Source organism: Camelus dromedarius, chromosome 3 (genome assembly GCF_036321535.1).
Source record: "Camelus dromedarius isolate mCamDro1 chromosome 3, mCamDro1.pat, whole genome shotgun sequence".
NCBI lineage: Eukaryota > Metazoa > Chordata > Mammalia > Artiodactyla > Camelidae > Camelus > Camelus dromedarius.
Window position 1 is genome coordinate 76,772,692 of NC_087438.1, and position 27,994 is coordinate 76,800,685.

At 43.7% G+C, this 27,994-nt stretch overlaps 1 protein-coding gene across 4 annotated transcripts in view; it reads left to right on the plus strand.

Annotated features, from left to right (window-relative positions):
- Window positions 1-27,994, plus strand: part of MCC (MCC regulator of WNT signaling pathway) — a 387,851-nt gene that overhangs the window by 275,992 nt on the left and 83,865 nt on the right. For all 4 annotated transcript variants that reach the window (XM_010987516.3, XM_064483092.1, XM_031448803.2 and 1 more), the window contains 2 exons: window positions 5,742-5,855; window positions 17,923-18,065. In XM_010987516.3, coding sequence (XP_010985818.3) covers window positions 5,742-5,855; window positions 17,923-18,065 — 257 coding nt within the window. The remainder of the gene's footprint in view (window positions 1-5,741; window positions 5,856-17,922; window positions 18,066-27,994) is intronic.

Here is a 27,994-nt window from a genome sequence, read left to right on the forward strand (position 1 = left end):
CAGTGAATCCATTCTGGGACCAGTGGGCAAATAAAGTATGTGAAGCTGCAAGTACAGAACTGAGGGGGTGCCCTCTGGTACAAACCCTGCTCAAAAGGATGAAGAAGTGCAGGAAGTTAGAGTGTCCCCCAAATTCACACCAAGCTGAGCTGACCACCAGCCCCAAGCTTCATCACTGCTGCCTGAGGTCTTGCCCTGCCACCTCTCCTGCTCCCCGCTTTTCCCATGTCTCCACCCCTGCCAGTGCACACACCTGACCTCCACACATCCTCCATGGAGTGTCTGTTTGTCAATATTTCTTCAACTGTTTATCGGTTTCCTGCCCTTGGACTGATTTCCTACCCCTTCTCTGTGCCTTGGTTCCTCATTTGTCAGAAGGCAGTAATACCTGTCTCCTAGCATCTCAGTGAGAGTTCAGTGAGATACTGCACGCGGTGTGCTTAGTCCAGGTGTCTGGGACCCATCAAACATTCAGCAAACGGTAGCTATTCATGTTAGGACTTATATTACTCTTGAGTTGCCTAGAATTCTTAAAATATTCCCAGAGCCTGGCATTGGGGTTGTGACACTGCCTTTCCTCTGAAGGACTCTGCTGCTGAAGGAATGAGGTAAAGTGTAGAAACACTTAGTGCAGAACCTGTCAAGAATGTTTGTGGGGTGGGGGGGGATAAATTGGGAGTTTGGGATTTGCAGATACTAATTACTATATGTAAGATAAATAAAAAAACAAGGACCTACTGTACAGCACAGGGAACTATATTCAATATCTTGTAATAGCCTATGCTGAAAAAGAATATGAAAAGGAATATATATATATAAATGAATTGCTATGCTGTACATCAGAAATTAACATAACATTGTAAATTGACTATACTTCAAAAAAAAAAGGAAAAAAAGGAATGTGTTCGGCTGCACTCACTTCTTCCCCTTTAATGAAGAGAACGGTTCACCAGGTGAGAGAAGTTGGCAGTACCCACTGTCATCACTCAACCGTAAGCAAAAACTGCGTGTACCCTGTCGCTGGAGGGCAAGTGGCCCAGTTAGAAGGACGAGATGGGCCTTCCCGTCATCACTGATGGGAAGGAAATAAAGGTACCCCGGCAGAGAATGGCATACGGGAGCGCCTCAGGTGTCAGACCCAGGAAAGCAGGGAGGAAGAGCAAGCACAGTTTGCTGTGCGCGAGCTCGCCCGCCAGCAGAGCGGGGAGGGCCCACTCAGCCATCGCACCGTGAGTGCTCCGTGGTCCTGTCTCTGGATGGAGGCCTGGGGATGTACTCTTTCCTCCATTTCAGGTGTAACTGTGGAAATCTTTGGTCCCTTTGAAGACACTGCTGTGAAAGAGTAGACCCCAGTCTCACAAAGATGAGTAAAGTGGCGGACCTAGAGTTTGACAGCCTAGATTCCGGTCCTGGGTCCCCCTCACCAGCTGTGGTCCTTGGAAAGAGTACCTGTCCCTCGGCAAACTGGGATTCATCACGTTGCTGTAGGCCCTGGAGCTGTGGCGTGATGGAGACCAGTGAGATGATGCATGGGAGGGTGCCTGGTGATCAGGACAGGGCCAGCATGTGTTTGCTGTTTTTACTGCGAGCAGCAGCAAGATGAGGAAGCACCTTATAACCAGGAATACACAGTGATGCTCCTGGAGGGTCCTCAGAGTCACTGGGCTGCTGGCTTAAAAGGGCATCTTAGTGCAAAGCCCTCTGTCTCCTGGCTAATAGGTAACTGGAAGCCCATTTATCCATGTAGCCCAGGAGGAACCAGCATGAAAGGCTGTCACAAAGGCCCTGCTCGCTCCTCACTCAGACTGGACACCTGATCTGTCAGAGGCTAAGCGAGCTTGTCCTTACAGCCAGCTGAACTGTGAAATATTAGTCAAGTAATATTTCATCCAAAAATAACAACCATTTTGATAGTTGTCTTGAAGCCAAATTTCCAGGTGGCTTACTTTTGTTTTGATGCACAGTGTAAAATGAATGTGAAGCCGGGCTCAAACAGCCTAGGGAATTAGTACCTTTTATCTCCAGGAATATGAGGTATGTGTGGATTTATATCCTTTACGTGCTAGACGTAAAATTGTATAGGAAGTGCCCTGGTCCCATCCCAGCCTCACTGAGGCCTCAGGTTAAAATTTTGCAGAGAATTAAGAGCCTTGACAGTCAGCTCCTTAAGCCTTGGGACTTCAGCAGAATCCTGCAAGACAGCTCTGGCCTCTCATTCCTATGCTGTTAACCACCAGGAAATGTGCTGCTCCAAGACAGGACTGTGTTACCTACTCATCTGAAAGTATCTCTCACTACCTCTAATGAGGCTTCACCTGAGAAGGTTGTTGACTTGAAACGTGCTGACTGAAAACTTGCCTGGGAAAGAGGAAATGCACCTTTGTTTAGTGATTACTTAGTTTCAGACACTGTGCTGGTCATTTTATGAACGCCATCTCATTTTGCCTTTACAACAGCCCTGTAACAGACCGATTAAATAAACTGTCCAAAGACAATTCACCGACAAGCAGCACAAATGAGATATGAACCCAGGTTTATCTGATTCTTTATGAATTAGGATTAGATCAATTTCATTTGCCAGAGTATCTCAACATAATAATTGTCTATACAACAGAAGTCTGTTCTTGCTATTCTGTTACAGAAAGAAGTCTGGGGTTAGGGTGTCCAAAACTGATAGGGTGGCTTAACAAAGTTATTAGGGGTTCAGGCATCTTCCACTCCCTAGAGTGTGGACCACATCTTCATGAAGCAAGATGGCTGCTGGAGCTCCATCCATCACATCAATGTCCCAGCAGCAAGACTAGAGGAAGAGAAAATCGTTACGACCTCCATCAAAAAGGCTTTTGTAGCAACTGGCCAGTTAGCTCAGTTGGTTAGAGCGTGGTGCTGATAAAAAAGGCTTTTGTGTTCAGGAACCAAGAGTTTGCCTTCTATCAAGAGAGCTGGTGGACATGGAAAGAAGATGCAGCAGGGAAGGAAAATAACCCTTTTATGCTACAGACTTCACCTGCAGAAAACAGTCACAGCTCTTGGTTCCTTAACACAAAAACCTGTTTTTCTTTAAAAAAAAAAAAAAAAACCCTTATTAAACAAAAAGTATCCCAAAGATGTTTGAAACCACCCAGAGGCCACTACCAAAATGTTACAATGCTATCTTTCCAGTTAATTTTTGTGTTACATTTTCATTACTTTTATGGTCAGAGGGAAATAAGTTTTCATTCACGTTAAAAAAAAAAAAACAACTTGAAAATTACTGTCAAATACAACACTGTATAGTGAGGAAAGGTAACGGTGGCCTTGGTTCTGGTGCTGAGCTCTCTGTGGGACCTGGAGTAAGCAAGTCAGTCTCTGGGTTTTCGATCCTGACCTGCGCATGTGGAAGTGAGAAGTGTCACGTACCAAGGGCCTTGTCTCCACCCAGACACCGTGATTATGACCCATGACTCAGTCTACAGAACTTAGGTGGGATTCCCCAGGCTGGCGTCTAGTCCAGATAGTTCATAATTCAGAGTTCACAGATAGATTCCAGAGTGTGTCATCGACTTGATTATATGTAACGCATGCATAAACCCCAAATGTATACTCTTCTCTAGGAGAAGGGCCCATCACATTCGTGAGATTTTTAAGAAATCTTGACATTAAGATAACTGATCCATTCCTTCAGGGCAGGCATCTTCCCCGGGGACAAGAAGGCACCTGCCCCACATGCACATTGATGGAGCCTCCCACAGTCTGGAGAGAGCGGTGCTCTCCTTCCACAGCAGTGACCCTTCCTGACCCTCCTCTGCCGTGGACTGTGATGGCAATGACCTCTGTGTGTCTCCCCATCTGGCCAGGTTCACCAAGTCAGTGTGGAGTGTGCAGCCTCCTCTGTCAGCCTTTCCCCTGGGAGTAGGAGGGGCGATGTCTGAGAGAGGAGGCGCGTCTAGGCTCACACAGATGGGATCCTTGTTTCCCTCCTCTATTTCTTAAAGAACATGTCAGCTCTCCATGTATTTTATCCTTCTCACCAGCAGTAGGTGGTGACTTTTCTCCCAAGTCTGAACGTAACAGACTACAGTGTCTGACGCTGAAGGAAAATCCTCAGATTGACAGTAGAGAGGCAGTGGGGGCAACTCAGCTGCCTCAGGGAGTAAATCTGTGTTCCTCTTATCCACACTGGGAGCAAAGCTGCCTCCAAAGAGCGTGCAATGGGAATACTATGGTATTTGTGCTGAGAGTTCATCACCCAAACCCTGTGTCTGAAACCCAAAGTGACCTTTTTCTGAGCAGCCCTAGCCCTACGTGAGAAGGCAAATACCACCAGATTGCCTGACATTTCCTTTTTTAAATTTCATACATTCCTGATTTCAGATCGGCTATTGATCTGTTGGTCTGCAGCCCCAATGCCATTAAGTGAAGTCTCATTGACTGCTGTTACAGTCTAACAGACAACTGCTGGGAACCCCCGGCCCCTGCCCTGTGCCTCCTCACCTGCTCACCCTCCCTCAGCCTCCCAGCAACCGTGCAGTGTGGAGGCGCAGGTTGCAGAAAAGAGCATTTTTCAAAACCTGGAGTTAAAATCCTCAAAGTGGAATTGCATACCATTTTACTGTGTCCATCTTCAAAGATCACGTTTATTTGTTCACCCCTTACTTTAAATCCCTCTTGGCAGAAGCTACAAAAAACCCTACAAAGAGGAAAGGTTTGCTTGGATTCCAGTCACTCACTCAGGTGCAGTGTGGAATTGAGCTAGGGGATGGTCTGAGCTCCCACTGGGACTGACAGTGAAGACGGGCGAGAAGTAGTGAGTCAGGGTAGAGAAGGTTGGAAGGTGCTGCTGCGGGAGCCATGGTTGAACAGATCTTAAAGATGGTCCCAGCTATCAGCCTGCAAAGCCACAGCGGGCACGTGTATAGTAGGTGTGTGTGCAGCTGAAGCTCAGTGCACAGAACATGAAGGTCGAGCAGGTTGAGATCTTGGAAGTGTGTGGTCCATTTTGTTGATCCACTGACGAATGTTCTCTCTAGCTCCAGTGAAGCTGGGAGAGCTGACTAAGGAAGGATATAGCAATGGATTCTCGGTTTATCTTTTCACAGCATAATTTATCAGAGTTCTGGCTCTGCTTCTGAGAGGCATGCTAGCACAGAAGCAGCGTCTAGTCAGTCTAGTCTAGGGGACAGTGAAGAAGGAGGAGCTGGCAAGAAAATGAATGGGTCAGCTTGAGGAGGAGAGCATCTGAAACAATGAGCCCTCCCATTTTTTTCTTAATATTCAGCCCCTTGGTTTGTCTAGACACGAAGCAATATGGCTGTTTGAACTGAGGGGGAATATTTGAATTGCCCCATTCAACTTGCATGTCTTCCCAAAGGTGAAAGCTAATTTGGTCCTGCCTTTTCCTTGCTTCTTGAGAATCAGGCAGTTCACACCAGCTCTTAATCCCATCCTTGCTGAGGTAACTTGGGGAAAGTCCTTAGAATGAGCAGCTTTGCTCTCTGTTTTAATTTGACGATGCACAAGTCAGTCCTACTGCCCACACATAACAGTTTTCTCCCTGATACATTTAGGGTGACCATGGTACCCAGCTTGCCTGTAAGACACCTGATTTATGTCCATTGTCTCCTGAGATTAATGTCACCCAAGGTGCCCCATTTTAGATGATGCCTTTTTTATGTGATCACACTAATTACAGGGAATGAAGGGGCGGAAATGAGTTTCTGCTGAGGGGTCTAACCTTGTGCTCCTTCTTTCTGTCACTGCAGCTCCACTTGGCAGCCCTGGCATCACTCAGAGGAGACATAGTAGAGCTTAATCAACGTCTGCAGCAAACGGAGCGGGAACGGGACCTCCTGGAAAAGAAACTGGCCAAGGCACAGGTGAGGGGTCTGGAAAGGGTTATTTTTTTTTTTAACTTAAAAAAAGTTTTTTAAGGTAAAACATAACTATGGAAATCCCCACAAAACAAATTACAGCTTAATGAGCAAACATTCTCATAACCACTGTCCAGGTCAAGAATTAGAACTTGCCAGTCACCCCAGAAGTCCTTCCTTACGTCCCGTCTCAATCCCACTTTCCCGCCCACCAAGGCAACTGCTACCATGACTTTTATCGTCACATTTCCTGTTTCCTTACAGTTTATTACTGGAGTTTGTATGTCCTTAGACAGTAGAGTTTAATCTTGCCCGTTTAAGAGCCGTGCGTTTCCTTGGAATCTCTTGATCCACAGGATTTTCCTCTGTTCTTTGTTGGCTTCATACTTACTCTTTTAAACCTGGCCGTTTGACCTGTAGAGTTTCCCACAGTCCGGATGTTGCTGGTTGCTCACCCGGGGTGCAGTTCAGCGTGTTCCTCTGTGCCCTGTATTTCCTGCAGAATGGCCCTGGATCCAGAGGCTCAGTCAGAGTCATAGCCAGTCCCTTTGGCAAGACTGTAGAGGGCGTTTATTTTTTTCACTGGGAAGCACATAGTATCTGGTGGGCTTGCATTCTGAGATATTACCAGCTATCTTGTTACTCGCTGCTTAAGTTCATTGATTCATCAAGACTTACAGAACTATGATATTTTAGTTCTATCATTTCTACCAGTTCTCAGTTATTAATTGTAGTATTTTTATGGAGACATTTCCAATCATTTATGATTTTTTGAAACAATGGCATAGTTGACAGCAAAAGCAGAATCAGTGCTTCATTCTTTCCATTTAACGTTTTTCAAGATAATGAATTGATTTCCTATGATCCTCTGAAAGTGTTCAATAATTTTGTTAAATATTATGAACTTATGGATTTAAACGTATTTGGGTTTCAGTCCCTTGTAATTATTTTCCTTGTGGGAACTCAAGGTATACTATCTTTGGCTGGTTAAGAACCTCTTCATGATACTTTTGACATGAGCCTAGTAGTTATTCTAGGCTCATCTGGTACATTTCTTGCCCCAAATCTGCAGTTAAACACTCTCCAAGTAGTTATCGTTTCTCTCAACAGAAAATGGTATTTCAGGATCACAATCTGGGTGCCAAAGGTGCTTATTGCTTCTTGTTGGTCATTGTTTTTAGGCCTCTTTCGTAGACATAGCCAGGAAATTCTTCATTTACTTTTTTATTTATCTACATATGTATGTATGTGTAAATTTTAAGATAAAATACCACAGGAGCTCATACTGATTTCTTTAATTTAAATTCAGACTACTGGGTATTTTTTACTTAGCTTCTGTTTTTTATTTGTATCTCTTTTCTTTCACACTAAAAATCTTGATTCTTAAGTTAACAGAGGATGGTTGAATTAGAATAATCCATAATTACTTATTTGCTTCATCCCATATTATATGCAAATAGTCCCAAAATAATAATGTTAATACTGCCATAATAGTTACTGAGAAGAATTTGTAAGGTTGTTTTGCATTATGCTTTCCTCATTCCCCCACTTTTTTGCAATTGTACTGTGTCCACACTGCCTCACCATATGGCCAGCACATCTCACACTCTCCCCTCTTCAGTCCTCATTTAGTCTTCTACAAGTAAACTATATGCTTAATGTTTACTATGGTCTTTATGTCAGTGTCCCTCTGTTTATTTGTTTGTTTATTGCCTGCAGCTCATTCTCTGGTAGATTTCCTCAGGGAGGACTCATGGGAATAATCTTCACTAAGTTCTTACTTGTTAATAGCAGTACGTCTCTGCCCTTCGTACTTGAAAAACATTTTTGCTGGATATAAAACCTTTGACTCAGCTTTTCTTTGCTTGAATATGTTTCTTTATTCTCTTTTGGCATAGAGTGTTGCTTTCAAAGTCTGTTGGTAATACACCATTCTTTCCCTCACAAGACTTGTACTTTAGACATTCATAGCATTTTTTTCTTGCTTACTCTTTCTTTCTTCCTTCCTTCCTTCCCTCCCTCACCTTCCTCCCCTTCTTCCTCCCTTCCTTCCTTTTTTTTATTTCTTCCAGTAATTTTACTAGAGTAACTCTTATTCTTGGTCATTCTGGTTTGGTATTCTCATGTTTGCTGTGTTTTCTTTAGATTATACTTTATAATCTTTTTTTTTCAGAGAAGTTTGTTTTTAATTATAGTATTTAATATTGTTTTTTCCTTGCTTTTTTTTTCTTCAAGAATGCTTATTATTTGTATCTTAGACCTTCTTTGCCTGTCTTCAATATCTGTCACTGTCTCAAATCTCTCCCTTTCCCTTTGTTTTTCTTATTTTCCATCTTCTGTTTTTCTTGGAGCTTGTGTGTCATATTTATTCCCTCTTGTGTACCTTCTAGTTTAGTCTTTATTTCTGAAATGCATTTTTAAAATTTTATTTCTTTTGTGTGTGTGTTCTATTACCTTCTTTCTGAGTTTTATATGTTCTGAATTATGGTCTTTCATGCTTTATGTCATTTCATCTCCTTGAAGTCTTTTAGCTTATTTTGAAATAGTAGTCTATTGTTTTGTGCTTTTTTTGGAGGGTGGGGTGGGGAAGGTTCTATTTTGTGGTATGCTTTCATGATTTATGGGGATGTTATTCTGCTCTTTTCTTCTTTCTTATGACTTTATGTGGAATTTGACCTCAATACTTTTCTGTTTCTCATTTTTATGTGAAAACTAATTTCTTTGAACTTTTAGGAGACAGAGTTGAAGTGGCTTTTTTAAGTTCATAGAGCTTAGTCTTGTGTTGTTTTCATGTATTCACAAATACGGGAGCCTACTTTCTGACACTTCCTGGCTCTGTTCCCCCCATCTGCCTCTACCTGGATCTGTTCTTTGCCTTTGTCTCTATGATCCCCGTCCTGTTCAATTTTGATCCTACTACCAGCAGCTTCTCCTCTTGGCAAGGAGTCCTGGGACCACCTTGGAAGTTTCATAGGGACTAGCTGCTTTTAGCCCCTTCAGATCTTACTGTGGACCCCTTGCTCACTCACTCTTGGCTCAGGAAAAACCCCTCCAGTTTTAGCCACTGTTCTCCAATTGGCCCTCCCTACTTTCCTGTGAAGACTTACTGGTTATTTTGGGGTTTTCCAGTTCTCAGGCCCATCAGCCTTGTTGCTTCCCTGTGCTTCCGCCCACACAGAAACCATTCAGGACTTGTGGATGCTGTTGGTTTGCCCCTACTTGCTTGTACTTTGTGGTTTAAGAGGCTACCTTGTCTCCAAGCATTGGGTTTTGCTATGTAGATTCTCTGTCTGTTTTTGTGTGGGTATTCAGAGATTCAGATCCAGGCTACCACAGGCATCGGTCTAGAATGACCTTTGGAAAGTTCTGAAAATTCATGTCCCATCATTGTAGACTTTTGAGTAGGGAGGAAAGACCCTACTCAAAAAGACCCTGTAGACGTTTGAGTAGGGAGGAAAGACCCTTTGTACTTGAGATCATCTGCTTCCACATTTGACAGGCAACCTAGAGAGGTTAACTTGCTTACTCAAGGTCAAATGAACAGCTTAACACCAGAGCCAAGACGAGGACACCAATGTTCTTTTCTTGTATAGGATGTTATAGAGACAAAATTTTTCATTTTTTACTTAGATGAAAACTTTACTTGAAATATTTTCCCTCTGATTATAAAAGTAATGAAAATGTGATAGAAAAAACTGGAAAGAGAGCATTATAATGTTTCAGAAGTGGACTCTAGTGAATTAAAACTTAAAATGCTTTTTTGTTGTTTCTTTAGTTTGTTCTTTAAGAAAATGATTGTCTTTATATTAAAGAAAATAATAGAATGGTGTTAAGTTGATACAAAGCTAAATGTTGTTAATAGTCCTTATTGGAGAGATTTTTTTTTTTTAAGAAAGAAGTAATTGTGAATGCTTTTAACTAGAAGCTGGCAGGGACCCAAGTCTTAGTTTTAAAAGATGACCAAGAAGGTATTTATTAAAACGTAGGCCTACAAAGACAGAGCAGATTGGGCAGAGGGTGATAAGAGGTGAATGGGAAACTTTCTGTCTGCTGTGTCAAGGATTGATTCAGCTCCCTGTTGACTTACTCACAGTAAAGGCATTCTCATGTAATAGTTTTGATGGCTGGTATTACCCAGTGGTTACATCAGAGCACCATTAGTTGGCTCTCCTGTTTGCATTCTTTACATTAAATATACTTTAAAATTACTCTCTGTTCCTTTCACTGGAAATGTCTTCCCAGTTCAGACACTGGGACCCGGGAAAGAACATGAAAAAAAGAAAAAATAAGGTCAGGCTTGCCGCCAGGCTCGTACCTATTATAAAGATGAGATTTATGCGAGAAAAGTTAAGAACAGGGAAATGTCTGAGCCATGCTCTCCATGTTATGTGCCGTGGTAAGAGATTCGTGTTTGAGGCTCTCCAGATCATGGAAGAGCAAGTTTGGGTGTAAATGTGTACTCCATGGATTTGCTAAGTTTTACCAGCTCTCTAAATATTACAGAGCTATGATTAAAATGTAAAATATAAATGGTTGTTGTGTTCATTAGAAAGGAAGAGAGCTCAACATCTGTTGAGTGATTATTTATGGTGATACTGGTACTACTTGAGTAAAAGAAGTCTCATTATACATGGTCGGAAGTGGAAGTTTAACAATACTGATGGGAAGGGAAGAGCTGAGCAAAGGAGCCCACTACCAATATGATAGGGAAGGCAAATTACTTCTGTATTAGTTTCCTATTGCTGCGTAACAAATTGCCCTGAACTTACTGGTTAAAACAACACACATTTATTATCTCACAGTTTCTATGCATCAGGAGCACAGGCATAGCTTAACAAACCTCTGCAAGTTTGCTGTCAAGGTGTTGGCAGAGCCGAGTGTTCATCTGAACGCTCAACTGGGAAAGAGTTCACCTCCAAGCTCACTCACATCGTTTGTGGAATTTCTTTGTGGTTGTATGATTCGTGGCAGCTTGCTTCCTGAAAGCCAGCAATGGGAAGATTCTAGAATGAATCTGCTGGCAAGACAGAGTCTTATATAATGTAATGCAGTGATGGGAGTGACATCCCATCACCTTTTCCACATTATATTAGTTGAAGGCAGTCACATGTCCCACCCAGACTCAGTGAGATGGTATCACACAAAGGAGATGCAGGGATCATGTGGGCGCCTTAGAGCCTGTCCATCACAGCTTCCAGGGGGGTTTGATTAACAGCGCCACTGTTCGCTTGTACCAGTAGTGATAATCACCATACCTCTTTAGCTCTATTTTGTGCCAGGCGGTGGGACAAGCATTCCACATGCTTTATCTCACCGAGTTCTCACAGTGGCCTCTGATGTAGTTACTATCAACAGTCCCATCCTACAAATGAAGAAATTGAGGTTTAGGGAATTTGAATATCTTGCCTGAGATTATGTAGCTAGAAAACACAAAGAGTCAGGGTCTGAATCCAGGTTTTGTGGGAATCTATAGCTGTACTAATCCTGTTTTTTAATTGTTTTTTTAAGCTGCCCAGGCTGCCCAGAGAGGATCTCAAAGAGGGTGGGGAGTAGGGCACAAGTTAATTTGATTTAAATATCTCTACCCTCCCAAGTCAGACAAGTGTTCAGACACGTGCATGCCTTTGCACCCACACAGAACAGCCTCGTGGGGAACCAGCTGGTGGGAAATGGCAAAGATCTATGGTGCTGATTTAATGCTTTCAGTGTATTTTCTTCTTATTTAGTACCAATAATTATTTTAATAATTGTATTCTTAAAAAGTAACTAGAAGGAGGGAGAGGGTATAACTCCGTGGTAGAGTGCATGCTTAGTATGCACGAGGTCCTGAGTTCAGTCCCCAGTATCGGCATTAAAAATAAATAAAAAAATAAACCTAATTACCCTCCCCACAAAAAAAATTTTTTTTTAAGTACTACAGAAGGAGATATATCAAAATAAGCTTCTAAGCCCTTGTGAAGTAGGTCAGCAGTGAGTAATACAATAGACCTTCTGTTTCTGAGCTCTTTCTCTTTAGAAAGCAAGTGTTCTGAATTTTCTACCCCTTGGAAACATACATAGTTTTATGAAATGTAATGGAGGGAGTGTTTTCTTTCATCCTTCTTTTGTATGAGATACTGAATGATGTAGTTTGGATGCCTTCTTATTGCCAGGACCTCCCCCAGCGCCATTCCTTTCCCATTTGTTTAGATTCTTGGGTACACTGCTCTAGCTGTTTGCTTTTGTCAATGGCATGTCCATTTGTGCTGGGCCTCTTTGTTTAGCTGGCTCAATTCCCCATTCCACCCCTCAGGAGAACCTGGGCAAGGACTTAGAATGAGGTTAGAAATAGCCTGAGTAGTATTACTTGCAATCAATCCAGTGAGCCCCTGAGAAAGCAGCATTACTTCTTAGCATATTTTAAGAGAGAGTGGTACTGACCCCCTTCCCAGGATGGCTGAGAGGGTTAACAAATTATTGATGGCATTGCATTTTTCCAGAATGGCGTTTATAATACTCTTAGGTTTGACAGCTGAGACTAATGTGATGATTAAGGCTCAGTGGCCTCTGCGGAGTAAGATAAAACCCAGTGAAGAACATTAACAAAACCATAAAGCTCCTTTGCATCACCACGTCGCACAGGGTTTTTCCAACAAGAGCTCAAGTTCTCTGGCCCGTCTGTGTCAAGGCTGACTCACAGCTTTATCCTTGGATTGCACCAACTGCACTGATGAGCCTAAAGGGTTTTATTCTTGGTGGTTGTAACGATGATATTGCTTGCTTTTATTTAACATTTTTGCATATAGACAGTTTCACCAATTTATGTGGGTAGACACAAGTATTTATATAGGTTTTAAATTTGTTTCATCATCGTCATGTTAGGAGAGCTGAAACTTAGAGAAAAAGCTCAGGGTATGTATTCAGTGCCAGATGAAACTCAGGAAAAGGAAAAATTCCATCCTATCTCAGCCCAGTCTTTTTTGCTTTGCCTTTCAAACTGCAAGTCTGTAGCAGCAGGAGAATCTAAGCTCCTAATGATGCTGACCTCAAGAAAGTCATGGCCGGCAAGGTTCTGCAGCCTTAGGCTTTCTGGCTTCGCTGTACTGTTGGATCAAAGATGGGATGTGGACTGGAGAACCCTGGATACAATTCTCTGTAATAATAGGGGAAAAAAGCAGTAGCGTGTTGTTTGAGACCATTTGTTATTTTGTTCAGCCAAAGTTGTATGAGATAGTTTGCCACAGTAAGGAGTAGAAAAGACTCCCTCTTTGTGAGTTTTGCTGGAAGAAGCCGCCATTGCATTCTGTTTAGAAGTTTGTTGCTGAATTCTTGACATCGACAGCTAAAGCTGGGTTGGTGGGAGCTGGAGGGACTTAGAATTCCCTGCTTTGTATCCCCTTGTGTCTACGTTTCTATTTTGGTGCTCCCAGGGGTTTGAGGAGAGAGCTATTGGGGTGTCCTGGCTCTCCTCTGGTGTTGTCTGGCACAATGTTCACGTTTCCCGGGGTTCACCAGAGGTGATTCAGGGTAGGGATCACTCTGCTGCCACTTGAGATATTTAGGTAAACGCTAAGAAGGAGGTAAGCAGGGCTGGGAGGGAGCAGAAGGGAGCGCCTCGGCCCCTTGATGGCATGAACAGGAACCAGAAGGTTACCAGAGCATTCTGTTTGTTATCTGGATTATAACAGATAAATCTGTTACTGTCCACTTACTCTGTCTTCATCGATAAAACAGCTGTATCGTTAGGATGTGCAGGATAACAAATAACCCCACATTTTCAATGGCTTAAAGTATCAAAAGTGTATTTTTTTGCTTCTTGCTAGAAGCTCCCTGGGGCTGGCAGGTAATTCTGTTGTTCTGTCCTCACCCAGCCTCCCAAGCCAATAGCCTCTCCCATGTAGAATGTTGCCAACAGCCACGGCCAGGGGAAGGGGATGTGGGAAACCCCACAGGAGCTCTTAAAGGCTTCCAGGCAGAAATGGTGTATATTCATTCATATCTCATTGGACAAAACAAGTCACATGGCCTTATCTAGCTTCAAGGGGGAGGAGAAATATAGTCCCACCATGTCCATGGATGGAGGTGCACCAGAATCTTGGTGAACACCCCTGCTGGCTGCCGCGGGGGTGCTGGGGCTTCTGTAATGTGCACCCCACACTGTGGTCCTGGCAGTGTCCCACTTATGTAAGAAAATACTGGAGAAAAATGAACACTGTTTGAAAACAGATTGTGTTCATGAATTGTAAGAAAATGGATGCTGTTTTATCATTCTTTAAAAACGTCTATAATGTACTTTAACTGGTTACTTAGAATTGAACAATTTGTGCAAGCATTAAGTAGTAATAGGAGAAATACTCTTCTTTTCCTGTTGAGTTGTCGTTATTATATTACCTTCTTCGGTGAGGCTTTACTGAGATACCTGCCCAGAGATGACTCTTCCATGGACGTCAGTATACAGCTTGGCCCAGCCTGTGTCCTTGTGAAACAGAATACCTGAAATCACACAACCTCCTGCGTTAAAAAATGCCCTCGGAGACTCGGGTGGTGAGAGGCACAGGTCAGTAGCGATACTGCAGCGAGATGATAGAGTTGGGTCTCCCTTTCACAGGCCAGTCCTGCTTGTGTGGGAGGTCGGCAGGGCAGGAAGGCACTGATCGTGCACAGAATGGCTCTGCCTGCCCTGGATGCCACCCACTCATCTTCCACTTCTCCTGCACTAAAGTGCCAGGTTCCTGGGTGTGGTCTCGTGTAAGTTAAGGGCGCTGTTTCACAAGGGTGTTTTGTTGAGTTCTCTGGGCTCCTGCAGGTAATGACTTGCTTCCTCCTGCACTGCTGCCCTGTGGGAGTTGCTCCAGCATTCCCTGCATCACAGCTTGGAAAAGCTCAAGGGGTTTTCACCGAGCTTGGAGAGCCGTGCTTTGGCAAGTGCACACATCTTTGGCAAGGTGCAGCGAGCGTGTGCAGAATGGGTGAAGCCTGTTTAGTGAGGTACCTCAAGGGGATGTTGCTTTTCGCAGATGACCCTTGGGTTATGTCTTCTTAGTCATTCATTCCTCTGGAGGCTAGGAGTTTTGATTATTTTCCTGTATTCTCTTTTCTCCGGGATACCGTTCTACCATCGCTTCTTCTCCCCACCCCCATTTTTGTCCATGTTTCTTACTCACCAGCAGAGATGTCACTTGGAAGCTGCAGCCACATTGCCCTTTAAGGTGGGTGTCATGTCACGGGGACCCTTCCTATGGTACCTCGCACAGTCTCTTAGATGGTTTGGGAAATCAAGACACATCTCTTATTTTTAGAGAAAGTATTAAATTATAGAGGCATTTCTACCATTTGGGGAAAAAAACATACGTAGGGAAAAATCTAGGAATGTAACCCAGATCGCTTTGCCTTTGAGAAATTTTTTCCTCCAAGATGTTCTTGTTGCTACTCCCAGATGAACCCCCAAGTTCCAAACAGACATTACGAATCTTGTTTCTCCTTTCAGCTACACGCGCTGTTCTGTCTGACTGAATCATCAGGCTTCCTGTTGTGTCTCGTTCCTACGCATAGCCTCTGGGAAGACTTTGCTGTTGGAAGCAGGGGTGAGGGCGGTACCACACCCACTGTGGTGCTCTGCTCTCCTTATCCGGGCACCAGCCAGTCCCAGGAGCTCACCTCCTGGGAAGGAGCTCACCTCCTAGACAGCTCCTCACAGTCAGCAGCGAGGCCCAGAGCTGTCTTGTGGTTAGCAGTTGATCCTATGCCTTTTCCTTGCGTAAACCTGGCGCACCTTAATTTTTAAGTGGATTTTGCAGTTTCTTGTCAGCCTTGGTGGTGGTGGTGGGCTGTTGACCTGTAAACACTGAAGGAGGAGGAGTAAGTGGAGAATTGAAGGGAGAGTGAGAGCTCGTGGAGTTTGTAAGGGGAAGCATTTCACAGTAGTTGATTGCCCTAGAGAACCAAATGTGGGGGAAGAAACCCAAAGCAAGAACCAGCAAGATGGCCAATTAGTCGTGACATTGACGAGATCCAGGTCAGACCGGGCATTATCTCGTGATCATTGTGAGGTCTGGAACTGGTGGCCTTCATGAGAGTATCGGCCACACACGCACGTATAGATAACAGCATACAGCACACACACGGGTGCGTGTGGACATGCACACACACACTCACATACACAGTTTGAAGATAGGAATAAAGACCAGTAACCAAAGCTCATAGATCTTCTGCAAGGATGGAGAGGAACAGTATTCTGCTGTTGGTATATTCCAAGGAAATATGAAGCTCTTCCACTTACCTGGCAGATACTGTGTATGAGACACTGTCATTTTGTGGCTGAAAAGGCATAACTTCATGGAAAGAGTAATTGTGTCCTGTTAACGGTTTTGTTCTGTTTAGGAAAACTTCTGTGTAGATGTGCCTTTCCCTCATCCTTCATCCTTGCCTCTGGTTCCACTTATTGCCTGTGTGTTGGACCTGGAGTGGAGGTTATTTGATGTTTCATGTTGTCACTAAGAACAGAAGTTTACATCATTGTTTGTCTGAAAGTAACCATCTCACCAAGGACCATAATACAGGCTCCTCAGCCTTAGTGCCTCCAGTCTTATTTCTGGAGCTCTGAGCAGCACCGAGGAAGTTTCTGCATTCATATTCATCAAGTTCTTGTTCACAGGTGTGGTCCCTGCCATGATTTATACCAACACATTCATCAGACTTTGCTGAGTACTTCTGTTTCAGTATTGAGTTGAGCTGAGTGTAGCTTTCTGTTTATTTTTGAAGGCTTTTTGTCCCTGCCCAACAGCTTCTGGGTTACACAGTTGGAATCCTGGCAGATTTAGGGAGGGGGGAGGACGTTGGAGGTGGTGGGTGAGAAGTCTTACCCTTGCCCACCTGCCACCAGCCCTGAAAGTGCAAAGCTGGCCAGTACATATGGCTCTTGGCATTAGGAAAACCTTGCTGAAAATGAAATTAAAATTCCTCTGCTGGACAGGAAATTAATCAGGGCTGAACACAGTAGACAGGGACAAGCTAGACTCCTTGTTCTATCTCTGACTGGTGTTTTATTATTATGTAAATGAGATGAAATGCATGGTGACTGGTGGGGGGTTGAGGAGGGAGAGAAATGAGAGAGATGAACAGGTTCCCTAGAATTTAAACTCGAGCTCCAAAGATGTTTTTATAGCATCTGCTGTTTCCTAGTGCATCAAATGCTAAGCAAGGGAAGCTCCTCGCCTTCTTTTGTCATTGTCTCTGCAAAGCCACCTTCTTGACAGTGTGATACATTGCAGTTTATTCATCCCATCGCACCTCCAGATCACCCACAGTGAACCAGGCCACGTGCCAGGGGCTGGGGCTAAGTCATGAGAACACCCAGGCCCTGCCTTCCCGGAGTTTACAGTCTGGTGGGAAAGGATACTGGAAAGCATTATGTCTGGAGATAACCAGACAGGTAAGAACTGGTGTCATACAACTTAGGATTATTAGGTTGCAAAGTGGGTGAAACATACCCCAGCAAACTTCAGCAAAAAAAGGATTGAATTGATAAAAGGAAAACTAAGCAACCATAAAGGATCCTGGGAAGGAAGCTCTGGGGATGGAGGTGGTGGGAAGGAACTAATTGACAGTCTCATCAGGACCCTCAGTCATGAGAATTGACACCATGCAAGCTTAAGTTCATTCAGTCAGGACTCAGATTCCAAAAGGGAGGTATCTGATGTGTCCACCTTGGGCCACTTGCCCACTTTTTGGCTGGGGAAAAGCAGGAGACTTGGATAGAGCTACGAAGACCACATGCAGTGGCAGAGGGACCTTTCCCCAAAGAGCAAATGAGAGCTAGGAAGGTGAAGACTCGACTTCCACCAGGGGCTTTGTAAAGTTCAGCTGTTGCTGTGTCTTCTGGGATGCGTGGCCCATGAGCAGGTATGTGTCTCTCCCTCCTCAACCCCCCACCAGTCACTGTGCATTTAATCTCATTTACATAATAATGAGCAGGTATGTGTTTATTGGGAGTGTACGCAACATGTGGTTGTGTATTTGAGGCCTTAAAACTAGAATCACTCACCTGTAAGTGTGTCCACTCACTGCCATTCCTGTCTTGTCCTCTTGACCCCAGTGTGAGCAGTCCCACCTCATGAGAGAACATGAGGACGTCCAGGAGCGAACGACACTTCGGTACGAGGAACGCATCACGGAACTCCACAGCATCATTGCGGAGCTCAACAAGAAGATAGACCGACTGCAGGGCACCACCATCAGGTAGTCACTCGGCTCCGAGTCCAGGCTCTCTCTGCCCCTCTGGGCAGTCACTTGGGTCTTGGGCTTGAAGGTGCCCCTATGAATTGGAACAATGTTTTGTTTGTAACTAAGGTTTTTACAGTTGATAAATATTTTCTCTTTGTTACCCATGTGCTCTCCCCTCCATTATTCTGTTCTGACCTTGATCCTCAGGATAACCCACAAAGGTAGACAGGGTGGGAGTTGTAATCCCTCACTGATTGATCAGGGGGAGTTGAGTGAGATGCATTATTTACAAGTTCTGTATAGAGCCCCTCTCCCTCTGTCTTAGAAATCCGCATCCCCACCACCCCTTTTATTCAGCATCTCTGCTCTGGTTGTACTAAAACTCTGCCTCCCTTGGGGATCTTGAGAGATTTATGAATGTGGCTTTTAACCCAACATTCCATACACTTCTAGATAATCTAATATTTTGAGCTCACCTCAAGTTGACTTACAACATTGACATAGCCTCTTACAAACTCCTAAGGGAGGAACAAGATTTGATCTATCACTTGACTGGAGAAAAAGCTGAGGCTGAAAAATGTTAAGCGGCTACTTTGAAGTTAGACTTAGCAGAGAGTAGGGGTGAAGTTAGAACCCATCATATCTCTGCCTCTATTTAATTTTCTTCCCCTAAAAGTGATTGGTGGGGATTCTGCCTTCCTTGCTTATCAACCAGTTGGCCCCTGAGTCTTACGCACACAGCACTCAGTTGGTGTGTCTGCCTTGCTGTTCAGAAGAGGGGTTTGCTTTCAAGGACTTACTAAGCCAAGGATGAGAACTTTTATCTTCCTGCCTGTGCTCAGGGAATAGCCCTGGGGAAAGCAAATGGCTGGCATCTACTTTTATGGCGAAAGAGTACTTTGTTCTCTGAATGTTTGTACAAGGCACAATTAAAACAGTTTTAGAGGCAGCTTCTTTAAACTCTCCCTCTGGAAGTCCTGGGTTAGAAGAAACTTTGCATGCATTTTGTTCCAACTCTGAGAGCTGCAGTGGTGCTGGGGCTACTTGATGAGGGTACCGATGGGCCTCTGTTTCAGGGCAAAGTTGTGGGGAAAATCTGCCCTGAACTGGAGCCACACGATAAATTGTATTTTCCAGCTGAGAACCTCAAGGCTTTTAAATTGTATCCTGGTCTTCAGAATGATTGTAGGTTAGAAATGCATGAGCAGAGAAGAATTTTCAGCCCAAAGAAATGATTATAAGCAGGCTCAGAGGGGGCTGACGGCATACATTGGCAAATTTGTCATTTCCATTAAGACATGCTGCCCTTTTAAACACTTGAGAAGGCAAGGCAAATGGGCTCAGTGAGCTGTGAAAAAAATGCATAACACATCACCTGGAAAACTGAATTTCAGGATGTTTAAATTGAATGTAATGGCCAAACTCCTTCATGTTAAAATACAGTGAGCTTCCTGAGCATAAACATATATTGGTGCCTTTTATTTAAAGGAAGATTGCATCTGGACAGATGTTACATTAAATTCTGCCAGTTTTCATTATGGAAATGAGCTCTCCCCTCCTTGAGGAGGGGACTCCCTGCAAGGCTGGAAGACACGCAGGCCTGTGGGCCAGTAAGACGGGCTCTTGTCCTCTGAGCTCGGGTGGCTAAAGCATCTCCCCAGCCCCCACCACTCCAGGAAGTCGGTTTGCGCTCAGGTCCTGAGATGCTATGGAAGACCCAGTGCAGTAGGGGCCAAGTGCTTTGGATGAACTCTAACAGCCCTAGCATGTCCGGGGGGTAGAGGACTGTCATGCTAGTCAGGTGCAATTCTGGGGCCTTATAGACTTTCTTGTCACTTCAATCTGGGCCTGAGTTAGGAATTTATTGGAAAAGTTGAAAAATCATTAATAAGCATCTAGACTATGTAAGTTATGACATATCTGTGTTTAAGCCATATTGAATTGCATAAGGGAAAAAACGCCAATCTCATCGTTTAAAGTTTTTATCTCAGGTCTTGATGGGAGAATCAGGAACCTTCTGTGACTGCCCTAAAAGACTCTCCCATCTCTTACAGCCACAGGGCTAATGTAGCCAAGAGTCAGACACTGCAGGTTGCAGAATTCCAGTGTAAGTTGAATTCATAGCCACATCAGATCTCTTAGCTTAAAGGTTAAGCATTGATAGAAAAAGATGAAATGGTGACATTGGGTAGATTGAAATGAATCAGAACACCTAGACCCTACAAACTCCACCGAGCCTGCCCTCCCGCAGAAGTAGCCCCCCTCCCTGTCTGATAAGGTCGGTCCTACCTTGCTTGGAGAGTCAGTAGCAATCTGATTCCAGGTAGAGGGTACCAGATGCTTTCATGCCCCACTGCTACTCCATTCATCTTTATCTTTATCTTGAAGCCTAAAAGTAGTCAAATCCCATCATGTCTCAGGAGGATAGGTAGAAAATCCAACCTGGAGAGATACAGCTAAAATAGGAAAAGACTTGTAAGATTTTATTCATTTATATTCACAGAAACTTGCGAGGAATATGTGTAGGATTAGGACCTAAGTTTCTGGACGAGGGAGAGGAGAATATAGTGTTGGATTGATGTTGAATTTATCAATATGACTGTTCCTATCAGAGATTCTGGATTTGGTGTGTTAGCTCCAGCGGTTTGATTAAATGAAAACTAGAATCAGTGGTGGATTACATTCAGTAATGTTGGAAGGCCAGAACTTCTCTAGTATAATATATATAATATAATATAATATCCAGAGGTCAGGAGAGTCAGAAGTGTTGGGTGGGAGATGATGTTATTAAAATGGGGTCTTTGATGCCATTTAACTACTGGAGTCACTGTGGGTTTGGTTTACTACATTGGCCAACAGGGCTACAGTAGTAATCAAAAAGATTTGACGTGTAGAGACTTTTGATACTGGCTGACTGATCACAGGGTCTCTAAGATCAGTATAAATGGACAGCCTAAAACTAAAGTTTTACATTATCTTTATAAAAAAAAAAAACAACAAAAAAAAACTCTGGTCTGGTGAACAGAGACTTGACTTGCCATTGCAATGGAGAATCATGGCTTCTTACCCAGTTCCCTTATGTGACCCAGTTCTCAGAACCAGAGCCCTTTAGATGAAGATATTTACAACCCTGGCACAAGTAGGTATGGTCAGTCTTCCTTCTGCCCTTTACGCAAGGGAGACTACACAGTGGAAAAAAAGAGATGTCCACATTCTAGGCTGATTTTTGTTTCTGAGCTAATAATAGCCCCTAGGATCCAAAATGCACGCAGTCTACCGTCTGGACGGGGATTTATGCGGGTATATTAGTCAGCTGAGGCTGCTGTAACAAAATACTATAGCCTGGGTAACTTGAACAATAGGAATTTATTTCCCACCTTTCTGGAGTCTGGGAACCTTGGGATCAAAGTGCCATCCAATTGAGTTCCTCAGTGAGGGGGGCTCTCTTCATGTCTTGCACGAGGCTGCCTTCTCACTGTGTCTTCACATGGCAGGGAGAGGTGAAGCAAGCTTTCTGGTATCTCCTCTTACAAGGACATTAATCCCATCATGAGGGCTCCACCCTCATGACCTCATTCAAACCTGATTATCCCCCAAAGTTCCCATCTCCAAATACCATTACATTGAAGGTTAGGGATGCAGCGCATGCATTTTGGGAGTGAGTGTGTGTGGAGGGGGGGGAGGTGACAGTGGACAATAACACATAATTCAGTGCACAGAAGGTCAGGTGACAAGTGGCATCATGACCTGAATCCATCTCATTGTGGACCTAGTCTACCATAGTGCACCATCTGGATTGTAGTATTTTTAAATTCTCTATGCATGTGGTAAGTGCTCCCAACTAGCAACAGCATATGGTGCTGCTTTTTTGGGTCCAGGGACCAAGAAGTGGAAGTAGAAATGGCTCCTCTCATTCATACACCTAAAATGTTGTTGCTTCTCATCCTTGTGATTTTGAGCTCCGCTAGTTTAGAAGTTTTAGTTCTCAAGGGATCTTTGTCTCCACCAGTGAACATAGCTATCATTCCATTGTCTGCCACCGGGCCCTTGGGACACCTCATGCTTCTGAATCAACAGGCAATGAAGTGAGTTACTATCCTGGCTGGAGTGATTGATCCTGACTACCAAGAGGAGATTGGATTTTTACTATACCATGAGGCAGGGAGGACTATGTCTGGAACTCATGAGATTCTCTAGAATACCTCCTAGAAGTTGCTGATAGTAGAAGTTAGTAGATAAGAGGATCACAACACAGATCAGAAGTCCCTCAGGAATGAAGATGTCTAATTACTTCACTAGGCAAAGAACTCTAGCCACCTGTGATGCTGGCCAAACACCAAGGAAATAGGGGTTTCCTAGTGGAAGACGGAAGCTATAAATGGTAACTGTAGTCTCATGACCAGTTGCAAAAAGGATGGCCAGGGTGTGCATATTTTCTTGCTTGTTTATGTGTGTATGCAATTTCCTGTTTATTCTCTTATTTTCTCCTACTATATCAGGTGAGTTGGAATTGGTGAAACTTTTCATTTAATAGTTAGGCTGCGTGATACCTAGGTGAATGTGCCAGTGAACTAGAAGAGGAGGGATATAGCTAACAGTGGATATAATTACTGGCAGGACTTTGGGTCTCCCATTTTGATGAGAAGGTGAGTACATATGCTTTTGAATGAGGGGTAGTTAAAGAAGCCTGTTGTCATTCCTACTGCAGTTTGGAAATGTAAGTTTGTGTAAGAGGTTGTCAAGTGGCCAAAGACAGTAGATAATGATGGATGTTGTCTGGCACCTGGTACCATCCCCACCCCTTCTCTCTACTCTCCCCCAAATCAAAGAGGCTGGGGCCTGGGGACTACTCCCCAGACTCCCTCAACAGCTAGGCTCTGGGACACAGTTTTGGTTCTGCCAATGATACGCATTCAACTGGGGTCTGGGAGGCAGAAAGGAGGTGGGAGCCATTGTCCTTAGGCCATGATGGTGGCAGCTGACATACAGGCTTCGGTCAACATGAGGTCCTGCATTGACTGGCCAGACCCTGGAGCTGTGGGCGGGTGTGAAGGCAGCAGCAATGTCTTCCTCCTTGAGGGGACCACAGCTGTGATGGCAAATCTGACAGCTCCTGGTGGCCTCTACCCACCTTCTCCTCTCCAGTCTTCCCTGTGGTTTTGTAAGCACAGAACTACCTAGATTAACTTCTACTTGAAACATTCAGTGTAGTTTGTTTTTTCCTAACTGAACCCTGCCTAATGCATCCTAAATCTCATCTCCTTGTAATAAACACCAAACAATCTGTATTTATGGCCTTCTAAAAAATTTTTATTCATGAATATTTTAAGCAAATTGGATCATATAGCACATACTGTTTTGTAGTATGTGCTTTTTCACTTAACTGTATGTTATGAGTGGCTTTTTAAAATGTTCATCTGACTTGGGGAGATTATATAATGGCGTGGAGAAAATGGAAAACTACATCAGTAGTTCGCTTTGGATCTGAGGGAGAAAAAAGATGTCTAAGCAAATTAAACATGAGATCTTTTGTTTCCCAAGGAGATTATTTTCTTTTCCCAAAAGCTGCTCTCATAACATCAACCTTTCCCTGCCAACTCTCATGAGTAGTCCATGATTTCTGCTTCGTTTCCCGTTTGCTTGTTAGCCCACAGTGTCTGGCTTCTGACCCCAACAGTTTGCCAGAACTCCTTTTGCTCTGGACTGAATTGTGCACCCCGCTCCCCCCGGCCGACCTCCAGTTCATATGTTGAAGCTCTGCCCCTCAACATGATAGTCCTGGCAGACGGGGTCTTGGGAGGTGATTTGGTTTAGTTGAGGTCAGGAGGATGGGGACTGCATGATAGGATTAGCTAGTGCCCTTGTAAGGAGAGACGCCAGAGAGCTAGCTCTCTCGCTTACTCTCTGCCTGCCCTGTGAGGACTCAGTGAGAAGGCAACCAGCCATCTGCAAGCCAGGAAGAGAGCCCTTAGCTAACACCAACCATGCTGGCACCTTGAATTTGGACTGCCAACCCAAGTCTAGAACTATGAGAAAATAAATTCCTGTTATTTAAGCTGGCCTATGGTACTCTGTTACAGCAGCCTAGGCTAAGACACTGTTTTGGAAATCACCAGTGATTTCTTAGCAGGAAAAGGTCACTGGATTTTTTCAGTTACTGGTCGTTTTTTGCAGCATTTAACCCTAAATCCTCCTTCCCTACTGGTGTCCTCTTCTCCAACCTCCACGGCCCTGTAGGTCTTAGATCTTTTCTTCTGTCCCTAAGATCCATCCTCAGCCTTGCTGTTACCCTGGGCTGTCCCCCACACCTTTCCCCAGGACAGCAGCAGTGCAAAAGCACCACCCCCTCCTGTGTGTATCACCTCCACATCGGCACGTAACCCTTCTGCTTCTTTGTCTGCAACATGCTCCTCATTTGGCTACTGAGGTAGTACCCAAAGTCTCCAGGTACTCTTAACATAATCCATTCGCCAACATTTCCGGCCTGCACTGTGCACCTGACCTTTTTCCTGAGCGCTCGGCCTACACCTCGACCTGTGTGGACGTGTCTGTCCATCTTCACGTTGCTGCATCTCAAACATGGTGTAACCCCAAACTTCTTTCGCTCCCAGCAAAAACATGTTTTTATTAACTTCTGACCTAAAGAGTAAAATAGAATGAAATAAAAATGAAAACCCAGAAAGCTGAGGTAGTTTCTCTCTCCCTGTCTTCCTATGTGGTGTGTATTCAACCCTTATTCCCTATTCGAAGTTCTTGAATACGGCTCCTCTATCAGATCTTGTTAAAACTGGTACTCATTGATTATAAGGATGGATTATTATACACCTGGGAGAGCATTTCACACTCCCGTTTGTTCAGTTATTCACTGTAAGATTCATAGAGGAGTCTGAACTCCCTGTGTGCTACGGGGAAGAAGAATAAGAAGTATTTACTCATCACACATTTTCTGCTATAGATCCTCTAAGAGAGCTGAAAGAAATATATTTCCTCCTTATGTCTTAAAAAAAAAATCTTTGTTCTTTAAAAGAAGGATGTCCATATCAGGGCAAGTCTGCCTTTAATTGCAAGGGAGACAGAATGTGTTTCAAAAGAAAAATAATCAGGTCAGGTAGACTGGGTTAGCTGGACATAGTTAACTGACAGTTGTCCAGGCAGGGAGGTGTCCTTGTGGGTCTGGTTCACCAGTCACTCCAATCCGGTGACAAGGCATGAATGTGCAACCCAAAATAAAATAGAAACAGGCATTGCTCCTGAAATAAGAATTTTATCAAATGCCGCTGATTCCAGAGCACTTCAGCTTGGGTCTGGAAAGCATGATAAGAATTATACTTTCACAGACTTTTTCCTTTTCTGATTAGATCACCTCACTCCTCGCCAGTAATATGAAGGCATCTTTAAAAATAAAAACAACCCTTTCCTTAAGCTGTCATATTATTGTTTCCTTGGTACTAAACTTAGGAATTAGGCTGTGTTGCTAACTAGTTGCATAATTTCAGGTAAATTGCTTCGCCTCTCTGAGCTTTACTTGTCTTATTTGTAGAACACAGGTAATGATCCTGGCTTGGGTGATTGCTAAGGTCCCTTGCAGTCTGCCAGTCTGTGACTTTTCTGCCCCTGCCAGTTACATAGGTGTGTACAATCTAATGCCTGCCCTTAGAAGCATTTTTGTTTTTGTTTTTGTTTTGTTGGTAAGCTAGTAGCAACCATTAATCATTGCAACTCTAAACAGCAGCTTGGAAGCATTTCACAAATGCTTCTAAGTGAATGAAATAATGTACATTTAGAATCCTGTGAGATGATCCTTTGTGTTCCAAAGAGAAACTCCTGAGAACTTTGTAATTTTGTAATTATGAATCTAGCACCAGTGGTGTATAATTATCAACATTTCTCAATTGATCAAAGCTTCTGGGTTTTTTGTTTTTGTTTTTACTTAATTTGATCACTTCTTGGACCTTCCCATGTTTTCTTCGTTTCATCACCAGCATTAGCAGTTGGTGTTCTTTGGGGAGGCATTTCTTTCCCCAAACAGGTAAGTTACCACTTACCAAGAGTTACTATATACACTTTATACACAGCAGAAGGAGGCAAACTATAAAGTTACTTGGAGATGCTGATGCTGTGTCATTAGCTAGACACCTTGACTAGCTGGGTGACGCCCTGCTGCTCAGAGCAGCCTTGAAAACACACCTCAAATTCTTGCCTTTAAAAACTGCCATGAGCCCGCAGAGTGTTTCTGACTTCCTGTTCCATTGCTCTTGTCAGATGCGTATTCCTGAATGATACAGGGAAGCGAGAAGCCCCCAGCATCAGACTTCCACATGTGCTGCAGTCCCAAACTGACTGTCAGCTTACAAAGAGCCCTGGGAGAACTGGCTTTCGTCACTCCCCAGTCCCAGAGTCCAACCTCCTTTCAGGAATGATGCCAGTAATGGTTCAGGAGATGAGAAAGATATGCAGCTCCAAGACTTTTGACCAAAGTCAGTGGGAGAAACGGTTGTACAAACTTTCTAATGTTAAGGTTCAGTTGAACTCTTTTTATACCTCATTTTTTGTGACACAAAACCTTGCCTGACCTTCTCACAAGGTTGCTTTCTACCTCTCATTACTGTTTACTTTGTGTGCTTGTCCTATAACATTCATTATGATAACCTTAAGGAGGAACCTTAACCGGGGAGGGTGCGTGCTCAGCTCAGCCCCTCCCTGCGGGGCCAAGAACACAGACCGTCTACACTTCCCTTCTGCTTAGTTATGTTTCCATACAAGATCTTGACTACACTACTCCTTCTGAATTTCTAGATTTCATACATTTTTTTTCTTTATTTCTACCATCTAACCCTGATTGTTTGCCTTCTTCAATGCAATAAATTATCCTTCTGATCGGAATTGCCCACTCAGCAAGTGGCTGAGTGCTCCTTCAGCCTTAGGGTTCCATCCTACGTGCCATGTTGGTTTCTGTTATCCCCAGCCTCCTACTCCTCCCCAAGCTCCGTATGTCCCTGTTCAAGTTCACGTTCCTGTCCATGGGATCCTTTGAGACTGTCCATGTGCCCTTCCACCCTCGTGACCTGTCTAAAATCTGCTTGCCTTGAGACTCCTCTTTAGTGGTGCTCCATGCAGGAAGTCTTCCTGGTCACTGCCCCCTGCAGCCCCAGAAGCTCCTCCTGTGTCCACCCGCAGCATCCTTCTTAGATTAAAATTAGTTTTGAACTTATGTGACTCCCAGAAGACAGCATCCATTTGGTTTTTGCTTTCCTGTCCTTGTTTTGTTGCTCAGGTACATTGAATGAAGATCCTTAGTTGGCATTTCATGACACCGAAAGCCTTCTGCCTAAGGTGACATTTCTAGTGTGGTATAATTCTTCAGACTGTGGTCTGACCTCAGGAAGGAACGTTTCCTACAATCAGCAGCTTCCTTCTCCCACCCCTTCCCTATTCACTCCTTTATAAAAAGCCCAACCTAATGAAATAATTTCTTACAAAGCAGGAGATCTGGCAGGCACTATATGTCTTGGAACCTGCCAAGCCAAGAGGGTTTAAGGTGGGTATGAAAGATTTTACAAATGCCATTTATACAAGGGATACAGCAGCAGCATTTATCTAGTTTTTTTTTTTTTTTTTTTTTTTTTGGCTGTAAAACAATCTCAGCCAAGCTGAGGCTGATTACATTGGCTATGCAACAAAGGTAATTTATTCATCATACACAAAATCTCCCATTAACTAACATCGGAATTTTAAATGCTGATTGAAAGGAGAGCTGATGTATCAGGGCACAATTACCCTCTGGTCCAAAAAGGTGACTCTTAAGAGTACTTTTTAATTGTTTTCTTTCCTAAACCTAATTATCGTTGGCTTTGCAGGTGTCTAATAATTAACTTATTCGTGGAACATTAACCTATATTTTTTGCCTTCACCACTCCCATTCTAATTCATATTTTGCATGTCTG